General features: G+C 39.7%; 1 protein-coding gene across 2 annotated transcripts in view; it reads left to right on the top strand.

Annotated features, from left to right (window-relative positions):
* Positions 1 to 14389, top strand: part of LOC120777727 (acetylcholine receptor subunit alpha-like 1) — a 292174-nt gene that overhangs the window by 273328 nt on the left and 4457 nt on the right. For both annotated transcript variants that reach the window (XM_040109218.1, XM_040109225.1), the window contains exon 8: positions 10516 to 10784. In XM_040109218.1, the coding sequence (XP_039965152.1) occupies positions 10516 to 10784 (269 nt within the window). The remainder of the gene's footprint in view (positions 1 to 10515; positions 10785 to 14389) is intronic.

Genomic DNA, 14389 nt, shown 5'->3' with positions numbered 1-14389 from the left:
AAGAAGTGAACGAAGTGAACGAAATTCCAATTCAAGGGAACCTTGAAATGTCTTTGGGAAAGAAGCATGTCGCCGCCAAAGAAAGATTTCGCATGCCAACCTTTTTGGTGCACTAGTTAAGTTTGCTCGATTTGATGCTCTCCAAGTCTTGACAGCGAATAATATTTGAGACTGTCACTTTATTGCATTCATACCAATTGTTTGTTTGATTCACTCTCCCTACAAAATTTTGGTATAAAGTTGACTACTGCTAAAAATTATACGAGTGTGAGTGATAAGAAAATCCCGGAATCTACTGCTAGCACTTACAAATGCTAACATGATCTTGCAAATCTGAACATAAATCCTGCAGTACATAAATACACTTCGTTCCAGCTTCCTAAATACTAAGCGCAATCGACTCGTTCGCCACTTTATTTTCTTTTAAAACATTTAATGTTTCGATGTAATTGAAACTTCTTGTTGCTAGTATGTCCAACACTTTTTCGACTTCACTGGTCAATGCCTTCATTCATACGCACATATGTACATACATATTGTATATTAGGGTGACTAAAAAAAGACGGATGTTTTATTTTTCGTTTGATACTATGGAAAATTGGTTGATCGATACCTTCTGAAAGGTATTAATGATTAAAATTTTATTATTTCGATGACATTGATGTTAGATAATGAACATCTCGTAAGCGCTTAATTTTAAGACAAATTATTCAAACCACTTTCGCAGAGAAAAAAATTTCCTACAAGACTATGAGCTTCACAATACAAAATGAATTCTTTGCATTAAGTTATAAAATTCTTAGGAAAAAATCTTAAAATAGTCGAACTTCAACCGATAATAAAAAGTGATCCATTTCGAGGATCCATTTCCTTTTAAATAAAAACCATAGAAACTTCCAACTTACGAAGGAATCTTTATTATTATTCAAACGGCCACTCTTTGGCACTTATTTTTTGAGGTTTATCTCTTCCAAATGTCGGTCGCGGCAACGGCTCAGATGGTCCATCCATTGAGTCCAATTCGTAATGACTCGTTCGAGCATTTCGACAGCTAACTGGCGAATGACACGCGTAATACTTTGCCCCAAGGCCTGAATCGAAGCGGGATTCTCCGCATAGACTTTACATTTTACACATCCCCACAGGAAAAAGTCTAACGGTGTGATATCGCACGGTTTTGGTGGGCAATCGACTGGCCCAAAACGTGAAATTATCTGCTCACCGAAGTTTCTCTCAATAAATCCATTGATTGATACGATGTGTGGGAAGTAGCTCCGTCTTGTTGAACCAATTGACGCTGAGAACGCGAGCTTAAATTTCAGTGTTCAAATAGTCGGTTATAATGGCGCGATAACGATCGCCATTGACTGTTACGCTCTCACCGGTATCATTTTTGAAAAAAATATGAACTGATGATTCCACCGACTCACAAACCATACCAAACTGTTATTTTTTCTGTATAAAATGGCAGCTCTTGAATCTTTTCAGGTAGTTCTTCGTTCCAAATGTGGCAATTAGCTTGTTTACATACTCCTTGAGCCCGAAATGGGCCTCATCGCTGAACAAAATTTTACTCGAAAACTTCGGATCTTCTAGAAACTTTTCAAAAGCACCTAGAGCGAAACGATGTCGCTTGGAGCAAGTCAGTTTACACGAGATTCTACGAACGGCTCCTAATCGAATCTACACGATCTTCACTCTCAGCCACGGCTCCTAATATTTTCTTCACTGCGTGCTGCACGTGGTCTATTCAGTCGAATATTATTCAATAATGAATGCAGGGTCTCAAGATGGGTGCAGGAGTTGCGAATCGTACGCTCAGTAGGCCGAGCGAAGCGCACGAAACACATTCTTTCCAGACACTGAATTTTCGTAATAAAGGTTGAACGATTTGTGGGCGTTGTTCAGGCAAAAGTCTTTCCTTGATGAAATTCCAAAAAATACTGAACGAAAATAATGTCTGTGAAACAATTTTTCAGAATATGAAGCGAAAACAAAAATCGATTTTTTCAACCCACCCTAATTAATGTGCACTTACTCGAATTATCAAGCGAGCGAACATGGTTCATTGCACTCCAAGTGAAGCCAAACACTTTCCGACAACTTTATGCAACTCCGTCGGCTTCCTTGCTGCACAACTTTAGCCACCGCCTTATACTTAGCCGCTTGCTGTCTGATGTCTTTGCAAAGCTTTTGTTACTACTCCAATTTTTCACTTATTACGATATACTGCTTCACTTTTAATATCCCCTTTGCTGTAAGTTTGCTTCATAAATTTGCTCGACAATCATTTTTCATGTTGCAATGCACTTAGGCTACTTCTCTTACGACACGCACGCACGAGAATGCTGTCAAGCAACCGAAGCTCGCACAACCGCTACTCCACACTTCCTCCTCCAAATCCGTTGTTAAAGACCTTAGACTGCTTTAAATCGTGTATGTCTTGAGGAACTATTTAACAAACGGCATTTCTGTGCTGCTGCTCATTCGGCGGTTACTCGGCACTGGGTTGTATCCAGTTATAGAAAAACGTTCTTTGTTATAGTTTCAGAAGCATTTTTCGCTACTATTGCTGGCTCGCAAAAAAACTTCAACAACTATTGTCGCTGCCGCCTACATCATCGTCCGCCTCCGCTTTGCCGCCTGCCACCATTGTGGCTGCCACAAACTTTTGTCACATTTCATTGCTGACAGCCGCGTGTTGGGCTCAACCTCCTCAGCGCTTGAACAACGGCGCGCATCGGCTGTGTAAGATTTCCAGCCCTAATTCCACTTTTCACATTTTATTACTTTTCTTCATTTCAACTGTCGCTTTTTCGGTCACTCTATCTCGCGCTGTGTGTGTCTCCTATTTCAACTCATTTCATTTGACTTAGTTTTGTTGTCGCATGTTTTATTACTTTATTTCTTCCCAGATTTTAATCTGGCGTAAATTTATGAAAGTTTCCCGCGCTCAGCGCCTGCTCCGCTCATTGCCGTCGAGTTGCCTTCACTGCCTCCGTCGCTCGCTTCACTTTATCAGCTGCGTCGGAATTTAAATTAAGCGAGAGTTTACATGCCGCATTCGCTTGGCGCAATCGCTTTGTTGGCTTTGTTGTTATTTTCGTGAAACTATTTAACTTTATATATTTTATTTGCATTTTGTAGCACAAGTTTCAGTTGCCAAATGTTTTCGGTTACATAGTTTACAGCGATTTTTATCTATTAATGCGCGTTGTCAAATTAATTGTGCGTCATTAAAAGTTTTCCGCTGGCGAAAATATTCGAGCTTTTTTACCTCGGCAATACTCACGGAACTATGCGTTATCTTTGTGATTTTCCACTACAGCTGGTATGCAAATTAAGCGAGATTTCTTTGTGGGTAATGAATAAAGTTACAGGAGCTCTCATTAATATGATGAATTAGAGTTTGGAGATTAATTCGACTATTCTTCATAACGAAACTGAGTAAACATTTAAGAATACATTTTGGAAGCATAAATAACAAAATATTTTTGCAATCAGAAGGACTGTAAAAATCAATTTAATATAGCTAAACTATAGGAACCCCAAAAGAGCATATCGCGACCTAAGATTTTACAAAAAGCGAAAGAAGCCACGGAACCTTCACTAACTGATACTTATATAAGAACATCTTTTGGTGCAGCACATATCAAAACCGCAACAGATTTCATTCGAGCAACACGTAATATTTTAAGCTAGTAGCAATAAAACAGCACAGTATCTCAAAGCGTCGCTAATTAACCGAAGCGAATTTACTTGGGCAGGAGACCAACGACGAAGATACATCCAATCAGTGCAAATTGGAATATGAACCAATCTAACATTTCTCGTAGCTTAGGAATAGTGTTATTCTTAAGAGAAAAGACACAAAATGGAGTAAGAAGATGGAGATAGTTATAACAACCTCCTAAGTTCATACAAATAGGAGTTGTTTTAGCTATGAAGGCTGATCCAAAGGTAGCACTTGGACTGCTATAAGTGGTCCTAGTGAAGTCATGATGATAAAATTCTTGTACTTCGAACGGCGGCTTGTGTTCAAGAAAAAAATTTGAAAAGGTGTTTAATTTCTGTTCCCATCAGTTCAATGGGAGCTCCCAATTGTCTTCGATTTGGCAAACGCGGGACAATCATGAATTAACTGTTGAAATGTTTCCACCTTGTCTTGTTCCATACAGCTACTGCAGCTGGTATTGGGTAAGATTCTCAACCTAACAGCATGTACGCCGATAGATCACTGGCCTTTTAGAAATTATCATAGCCTTACTTAGCGCAAAGAGCTCACTGGATCGCTTACGTTCGATCTTGGGCCAAAAAAGGACTTACCAATGCATTTGAAGCGACGGTAGCCAAGCGCTGGCCGAATTCCCGCGAAGCCTAGCTAGTAGTACAACAGTCGAGGAGAGGAGAGCAGCGACTCGTTTCTATTTTACTGATAGCGGGATACCCTTCCTTACTTTGTCAGCTCAATAGCTTTGCAGTGGCTGCGGTTCCGCTTTGGCCTAGCACCCATACTAGTCTTATCACAAAGTGGCTCGTTGCCATTGATAACGTGCTTCCTTGAAAGTGTGGTCTTTTCTAGGGCCTTCCACTGCACAAAGCCTCCATGGAACAAATGGGTTTGACTATGGTGTCAAGAGATTTGTTTCAGCAGCAGTATAAGGCAATTAACGCCTTCTTTGATATCCCTTTGACATTAGCATTGCATGAAAGCTTTCTATCTAGGATGGACCTAAATCTTCAATGTAACTGCAGACTTCAGCCTTTTGCTTCGCTTCTACGACAAGGGTGCCTTCGGGATTTTATATTTCCTGATAAATAAAACAGTCTCAGGGACGCTGAGAAAAACATTTTAGGAAATCTTTTCGTAATGATATCGAAAATAAGCCAGAAGAGTTTTGGTTTGAGGAAAATAATAACACAATCCGTGCCTAACATTGAACGTCTTCAGGAACAAGACCACAGATGAACGGTACCCAATGAAGGGTCTTTAGGTTCTGTAAACCAAACGGTTGAGTATGCGCAAGACAGTGAAGTAGAGATAGACACGATTCCTACAGGTATAGTATAAGGAAGCTATATATATTACCGATAAGAAATTTCACGCCCTTCAAACTTCCGGACCTGACGTTTTATTTCCGTTTTACAATATATTCCCTTGTTATGGATGGATGTGTAATATGTAAAAAAAGACGGGGGAAAAATCTCACATACAAGTCTAAAGGATTTCAGACAAATTAGTCTTGCTATAAGGCACAAATCCTATTAGACATAAATTTATCCCAGAAAAGCTGGTTGTTTCGCAGCAGCGTATGCGGAATCCTCATAAAAAAGGCACTAAGTTCAGAGGTAGCAGAGATTGAAAAATGGAGAGAATCCTGCTTATTAACCGCCTATTATAAAAGACATTCTACAAGCATGATACTTAGTATGTTCCCGTTTCTACGCATTACCACGATTTTTCGAAATCCTATAAAATTGAACTTGAATTCTGTACACAACTTATCCTTTCCTTCGAGAGAAAAGTGGAAAAGGAGCGTTTGAGCAAACTTGAAATAAGCACATACAAGGTGTGTTCCAAAGTAAACAGGACTTAAAAAAAACACACACGAATGGTTTTTTCGGCAAAATCAATTTATTTGATTCAAAATAGTTTCCTTCTGCTTCAACACAGTGTTTAAACTCGTTGGCCGGTATGGCCGCCAGTATGCCGGTGCAAGCCTTTTGAATGGCCTCTACGTCTGCATAACACTTTCGTTTCATGGGCAAATGAATTTTTCCGAAATGAAAGAAGTCGCACGGTGCCATATCAGGTGAATACGGGGAGTGGTAAATGGTTCAAATGTGATTTTTGGTCAAATAATCGGTCACAAGCGTCGATCGATGGGACGGCGCATTATCGTGCAAGAAACGCCAAATTTCATCCTCGCGATATTCGGACCGAACACGTCGCCAAACGCTTCAAAACTCCAAGGTAGAATATCGCATTAACGTTTTGGCCGGGTGTGGACAATACATTTGGAATCATAAAAACAAATCAGCATTGTCTTCACTTTTGACTTCTCCATGCGCGGTTTTTTGGGTTTCGCCTCGTCCGGTGCCTTCTATTCAGCAATCTGGCGTTTCGTTTCGGGATCATATTGGAAACACCACGTTTCACCACCAGTCACAATATTGTAAAGGAAGTTTTCGTCCTTTTTGACCTCTTTAATGATGTCCATCGAATGTTGGATTCTGAGCAATTTTTGGTCGTCAGTCAAATTGTGAGGAACAAACAGTGCACACACCTTTCATCTTGCTATAAATCGTTGTTTTGGAGATGTTCAATTTCATTTCCATGAATTAAAAAAAATTATAGTTTAAAAAAACATTTCAACATTCGAACGAGTTTGTCTTGACGGTAGTGTTCGGCAGATAGGGTGCTTTTAATGAAGGATAATCAAACAGAGTTACATGCTTCATACCTCTGAGAGACATGAATCGACCAAATATAACTAGTATCAAGTGAAACCGCGGGACAGCGAACGAATACATGAAATCCCTGAAGATTACATGATATGATATGATTTTAAAGAGAAAAAATTATTCAACCATAATACACTGGAATGGCTAAGATTTTTTTAGGTTGATTTAAGGACCATTTACATAACCAAATTAGAATTGAAACACTGAATCGTACATCGAAGATTGATGAATCTCAGATACATATATGTAACTATTTTTTTTTTTATTTTACAACTAATGCAATTCCAATGCACGCACATTCCTCCAAAGCAAATATGTGCGTAACTTTACATGCAACATTCCAGTGAAATTTCCGTTTTATATTTGACATGACAGAACATTTCCTACTCTTCGTGCCCACACGCACTTGCACTGCTGCAAACAGCTCGTAAAGCATTCTCACACTTGCAGTGCAAATAAATCATAGCAAATCGCACGCAGCGCTAAAGTTTTACATTTCCAGCCACATTGCAAGGCACTGTGAGTATTTTTCCAATTTCAGCTGCTTTATTTCATTCTGCGCAATTTTAGTTGCCATTACGCGCTGTGCCTTGTCTTAGCCTTTAATAGCACCTAGATTGCTTTTCTTCTCCTCTTTTTGCTGTTGTTGTCTGAAATCGCTGTTTTTTCGTTAGAAAATTGTAAAATTTTCAATTCACTTGGTTTGCACACCAACTCGTGTGCTCAACCGCGCCACGCAGCAGCTCAGCATGCACATCGTGCTTCCAAGTAATTCGAAGGGCTACTGCAATGCGTTTTCCATTCCGCGTGTTTTTTTTTGTTTTTTTATTTTCGAAAGCTCCCACATAACAAACGCGTTTGGCAGCATTATATTTGCTCCGTCCCATGCTTCTTCGTGCTGCGTGCTCACGTTACTTCGCCTTCGGTGCGCACCAGCATGTTTGCTGGGAAAGTGTTTTGATTCTACTTTAATACCTCGACAGCTTCAATTTGACATAGCCGCCGCGCAGTCATGTTGCACAGCAATCTTAATACTGTAATATGCCAGCATTGGAATACTCTTGGGTCTTTCTAATTGGTTGCGTAGAGCAAAGAATGCGCATTTCGCGAAATGTGCAAGAAGTGTGCGCGTTATTTGCTTTAGACTTTGAAAAAATTCTTTAATATGAAGAAATACTGCGTCTTCCACTGAAAAGAGGTGTGAAAGATTTTGGGAAGGGATGTGCTAGGATTTCTAGGATAACATATCTTAGCTGCGCATATCATGTTTAAAATCTCACTTATTGATTCTTTGGTACACAGTATGTTGCAAAAGTTGTGGGTTTCGTAATCAGCGGTTACTAACCAGCTTAGTTCTTGCAATGACGATGACGAAAGAAAGGCTCCTTTAAATGCTTTTCTTCAATTTTACTATTATTTCCTCATTTTTCAGAATTCTTCAGTATTCTTCACATTCTCGAAGCTATATACCCTTCATTTAACAAAAGAATCCATAGAAGCACTTGATTCCGATCGTTGAGTTTGTATGGCTGCTATATGCTATAGTGGTACGTTATCGGTGGTTCTTTCAATTAAACGTAAGAGAAGAACGTTTGTAAAGTTTCAGATCGATTTCTCGAAAAATTACTAGTTTGTTCACATATATAACGTGTTTTCCAATAAGAGCGCTACAAAAGCTAAAACAAAAACGGTTTGAGATATCAATAAATTATATAATAAAATACATTCAATGCCATTGCGTACGGAACTCGATTTCGTTTGCATGACCAATACGGGCACGCTTGCAGAAATCCAGACGCTGAACCCAATTTTTGACCGTTTTCAAGCATAAATCTGTTGATAATGCTGAAATTTCACGTTCGATATTCGCACGAAGTTCATCAATCGTAGCTGGCTTGTTGGCATAGACCATACACTTGTGATAGCTTCACAGAAAATAGTCTAACGGTGTCAAATCGCACGACCGAGGTGGCCAATTGACTGGGCCATTTCGTGGGATAATACGCTCACCAAACTTGGTTTTCAATAAATCGATTGTGACATTCGCTGTGTGGCTTGTGGCGCAGTCCTGATGGAACTATATATTGTCCTATTCCACATCATCGAATTCTGGCCAAAAATATTCGGTTATCATTGAGTGGTAGCGATTCTCATTCACAGTAACGTGCCGGTCTTGATCATCATGGAAGATGTACGGCCCAATGACGCAGCCAGCACTAAAACGAAGCCATTGAGCCAGAAATGAACCTCATTGCTGAAGATGATTTTTCGATAAAAATCCGGTTCATTTTCAAGTTGTTTTTCAGCCCACGAACATACTATGATTCTGGTCGAGAAGCAGCTTAATTTCTTGTGTCAATTTGATCTTGTAAGGATGTGGGCAGAGCTTTTCGGAAATTTGCCACAACGAGATACAAAAAATTTTTCCACTAGACGTTCTGGACGATTACGACGACCATAAATTGGACGTAACGCTCTTAAAGTTGAGGTCACAGACTCCGAATTTCGGTAAATTTTAGTAATTCCTACTCGTTATTGGAGGGTATATCATTCCATGATAAAATGGCAACCCTTACTGAAGAGAAATATCAAAAGATGGGGGAAAATAAGATGGCATTTGCTGTCTCTATCGGTATACTTTTGTAGCGTCCCAATTGAAAGACACGTAACAAACACCCACCAATATGGTAGGACCGGAACCTTTCATAGCGGTTGGTCCCCACACCATAAGGGAGCTGCTCCGTAATGTCGAAACAATGGGTAGGGAGAGGCATTGGCAACAACTCCCAGGCATACGCCATGCAAAGTTGCTAATGAATGGTTACAATCTCAAAAGGTTTAAATATGTAATCAATCTCCCAACATGTTTCCAAATAGGGATCACATCGCCTCAATAGCACCTAGCAGTATATTGGAACTCGTCAATTAACTGGACCTAGTTGAGATGTTGTGAGTTAGGAGGGGGCACAACAGACCCTAGGTCGCAGTGCAATCCTTATTTAATTATCTATCTAACAAACAGACACACATGACTGATTCGCTCAATGTGCTGATCACTTAAATATATATTTTATAGGATATCCGAAGTCTAGGTGTTACTAACTTCGTTGCCAACTTTATACTATACCTTTAGATTTGATGTTCGTTTTTTACCAGGTTAATATATGTCTTTCTTTTGGTATTAAACTGTACTGTTGTAAAGGTGGTGAGCTGATCTCGATAACCAAATTTTATTTGTTTTAATTGAAGTATTTAACGGGCCAGAAACCGTTATCGTATTTACATCTAAAACAGTTCATTCTCCCTTTCCTTTCATAACCCCTGCTGGAAATCCTATCATATTCATTGTGAGGTATAAGTAAAAAATGGTAGATTCACTATTAGAGATTTACAAAGATTTCCAAAAATCAATTCATAGACATGGACGCAGATTTTCACAACCCGAAAAATCGGAGACGAGACAATAGAAGGTGTTGTCTACAAAGCTGTAGGCATTCAATAGCTGGGATAGTAAGCAGAAACTAACCTGCAATAGGTCCATATTGGAAAACTTTACCTGAAGTAATGTGAAAGCGGTCCCGGGCCTAGGGAAAATTCAAGGGTAGAAGGGGGAATGGTTTAGTGTGTAAACCAATCACGTAGAATGGTGGTCCCTAAATGGTGCGCAAGCCTTTTAAGCCCTTCTAACGGCCTAAAAAAACTTCAATATGTAGCGAACGCATTGGCTCCATTTTGAGGTTGAAATAAACGAACATTGACCATGACGCCACAAATAAATATAAACACAAATGTCCAAGCAGTTATTGCTGTTGTATAGGTATACATACAAATATAAGTTTACTTGATATGTTTTGGGAAGAAAATCTCACGACGGGGACTCCATCTTTATATTTTTATAAATTCATCAGTTGTGAACTTCTCTAATTACAACAATTAGGTATACCTATGACTTTAAACGCTTATCTAATTGAAAAATATTTGCTTTTAAATTTCTATATTGTATTTAAATTATATGTATATACTTATCTCCTACACTTAATTTCATTGCAGCACTTCCTGCCTCACATCGTTTCGACTTGGCTGCAGCGGGCGGCATAGCGCCCTGTTTTGGTGATCCGCCCCTACCCTCAGCACTGCCACTGCCCGGCGCCGATGATGACCTCTTCAGTCCATCGGGCAATGGGGATATCAGTCCCGGCTGTTGTCATGCCGACCTGAGTCCGACCTTCGACAAGCCGTACATGCGCGAAATGGAGAAGACAATCGAGGGTTCGCGATTTATAGCGCAACATGTGAAAAACAAGGATAAATTTGAGAGCGTAAGTTAAAGTAGAGCTTTTTTACATATTCTTTAAAGAAGCATAGACCATTGTCATTTGTCATCAACATTGAAGTTTCAACTAGTTCGCAACGCACTTCGCCGCATTGCTATTATCGTACACTTGCTTGTAATATGCACTTCTTTCGCGCCACATTCTCATAACGGAAATGCAATTCAGTTCTCATGCAGTCATCGTATATGCGTACAAACTGTAAATAAAGAATTAAATATTATATTACTTTTCAGATTCAAAGTTACACATAAGCGGACAATAACCCTACATACGAAGTAAGGCCTTTACGAAGAAATATTTGAGAAGAACCTTTAATGTGTAGAAACAATATCACGATGAAAGGGGCTTCCCAAACTTTCCTTCTAGCATTATTTCTCGTAGAGCTACTAAGTTTGCGTGCCTATGTGTAGCCAACCCATGTCCCAACTCGTCCTACTGGCACTTTTTAGGAAATTCCGTTTTAATTTTATACTAGACGATTTTGCAGAAAGCATACAATTATGTATGATATTGACTAAACTGAAACAAATACTTTCGGAATTGATCGGATCAGGAATCGAATCCTGGACTTATGTAGAATCAGTGCGAACCTCCAACGTACTTCAGTGAATATCTTTATATAAACCTTTTAAGTTTCTTAAGGAAGCATAGTAGCGAATCATCAGTCCGCGCAGAGGAAAAAGATTAGAATCAGCAAGAGCTGCGGGTGTTTCCAAGCTCTCAGGCAAAGCAGCATTAAGTTAGGTTAAGTTGGGTAGTAAGGTTCATTCAAAATCGATGCATCCCTCTTGGACTGATATTCGTCCTTTATATTAACTCCTTAAAGTCAATCACCAGATCCGTATAGATAAACAAAGGGTTTTGAGCTGACTGCAAATTTATTAAGGTGGTTAATATCAATCCTAGCCACTTCGCTAGGTTCTCTAAAGATGTGTCTTCCGAGATATTTTAATCTCAGTCCATAAAGTCGGCTTACTCCATACAGCTTAAGCAAAGAGCGTCTGACAAAATATATAGCCGCACCGCGTGTAAACCCATTGCACAGTGTCCAGGCGGAACACCTAGAATTGCCGTGAGATTTACTTTGCTAAGAGCTAGTACTTATAAGCTCTTACTGTTCACTCGGGTTCTGAAGGATATCGCAGTGGAATAAGCTCTGATTGTTGACCAGCGCTTGGGAAGCTCACTTTATGTCCATAGATTTAACGCCAGAACTCAAGAAGATATCGGAAAATAAATTCGCCTCTAATAGGATGGAATTGGAGGAAAAGTGCACTTAGCAACCTCATCGGCATGACAGTTACCGGCGATGTCGCTTGAATATTCATACGTACTCACACAAAGCAATTGTATTGAAGGAACCCCCTTTCAATACATATTTCTTTCACCAAAACAAAAATTTCTAAAATCTATGAATCCATGCACCTTTGATATGGCGAATGACATGGTCAATGACATTAGTACTTAATCGTCGGTAGTCCGAAGGCTAGTGGAGTCAAATCTGTAGATATCAGGGGACTCTTTGGCCTCGGCCTGTCGGCAATTAATTCTACACTAAACGACAGCGTCACGCGCTAAGTTGCGTCCATCCGTTGAACCTTGTCTAACTGTCTGTATATACGCACACCAGTTACACAGTTTTTGAGATAACAAACTGAAATTTTTCAGACATTCTTTCAACCCAAGAAGCTGATTATTTGTTGGAACCGCCGATATCGGACTACTATAGCATACAGCTATCATACAAACTGAGCAATCGTAATCAGGCGCTTGTATGAAAAACTATTTTGTTTGTGAAGATATTTCTACAAAATATGGCATGGATTATGCTCCAGAACAACAATACAATCTCCGAAGAAATTGTTCAGATCGGATTACTCTAGCATACAGCTGCCATACATCCTGAGTAATCAAACTCAATTTCTCGTTTGGGTAACTTCTTTACTCGGCGAGATATCTCCATGATCTTTGACATGGATTATTCTCCAAAGAAACAATACCTTCTCTGAAGAAATTGTTCGGATCAAACTACTATATCGTATAGCTGCCTCACAAACTGACCGATCAATATCAAGTTCTTGTAAGAAAATTTGAACCTGTGCATGCTATTATAGTTTCGGTGCAACCGAAAGTAACTGTTTTATTTTTTTGTTTTTCATTGAACTTATCACTGAATATAAGAAAATTAAATAGTATTCCATTAAATACATTGAAGCGCATGGCATTTAGCTTTAAAAACTGCCACACCCAATGCCTTTAGTAGCTTTCTGAAACTTGTATTACTTCTATTTCTCTTTGATAAGCCACAGTATTCTGCTTACCGATATAATTTTATTGCACACATATTCCGTTTAGCATACATAAACACCGACTGCTTCACTATACAAGTCTGCACTTTGGTAAGGCTATAGTATATGTGTTTCACCCTCTAATCAACGCTAAACTCACAAATTGCATTGGAGTGCAAATTAAGGTGGCTTTTTATGAGAAATCTGCACATTGATAGCGTAGTAACAGCGCTTACATACACATCTATACAAGCAAATATACACATATACATACTATGTAATTATGTGCTTGCTACAGAAGCCAACTGTGCAAATATGTTACTCATACGCCCCGCTGCACGAGCAGCCCATTGCCGATGCTCCCGAAGCTGCCGAACAGCGCTGCATTAACCACCGTCAGCTGTGTGTGTTTGCACGTCATCAGTGTGCCAAGCATTGACAGCTGATGCAACGGCAATGCCAGCAGCTGCCGTTGAATTTTGAAACGACTCGAAAAAAGGAAACCTTCAACTATCAACATTACGGCTGCTTAGTCGTTGTTGCGGCTGCCGCTTGCATCATCGTCATCGTCATCGTCCTCATCATTGGCATTATTGATGATTGCGGCAAAGCTGGCTCAAATCGAATTTCTGCCGTCACCGCTGTCAAATTGATAAACGCCCCCCACTTGGGTTGTCACTGCGCTCACCTCGCTTGTGGTTCGCGTCGACTGTCTATCTGCGTGATTTGCTTTGCCTCTTTTGGCATGTCATCGCTGCTGATTTACAAATATGAAAACTGCAAGTGGCTGCATTTACATTGCATGGCATGTGGCAAATGGCAGGCGAACGCTTCAAAGGCACTTAACTCGCTTGGCCTGCATGCGCACCCACATATTTCTGAATTCGCCTGTGCATTAGCAACATTCAATGAAAATACACCCGGTTGGTAAGCCAATTAGTTTCGAAATTGTGTAGCAATGGTGGATTTAGGGCTGAGATTAGTTCAGCAATATATATATCCTGCGGTAGAAATAAGAGTATGCGTTCTAAGGATAGTTCAAACTTTGCGACATCCGCCATTTATAGACCCTACCTAAGATCATTCGAGAACAGCAGCCTTTGGGAAATATTATATTACCAATATTATTAATATTTCAGAAATTTCTGACTTTCAGTTCGAGTTTCGAGATATCTGCTCGTTCAATCTATTTCAGAGAGTTGTGCTTTCACTCCTACAAGAGCGCAGCATTACCAGCGCTGAGCTCGCTAATTCTGCGTTCAAAGCTAGTCAAGAATTGTCTGTCCTCGCTAGAAATAGCAT

Source organism: Bactrocera tryoni, chromosome 1, assembly GCF_016617805.1.
Source record: "Bactrocera tryoni isolate S06 chromosome 1, CSIRO_BtryS06_freeze2, whole genome shotgun sequence".
Classification (NCBI taxonomy): domain Eukaryota; kingdom Metazoa; phylum Arthropoda; class Insecta; order Diptera; family Tephritidae; genus Bactrocera; species Bactrocera tryoni.
The sequence above is the reverse complement of the archived record's forward strand: the minus strand, read 5'-3'. Positions and strand labels throughout refer to the sequence as shown.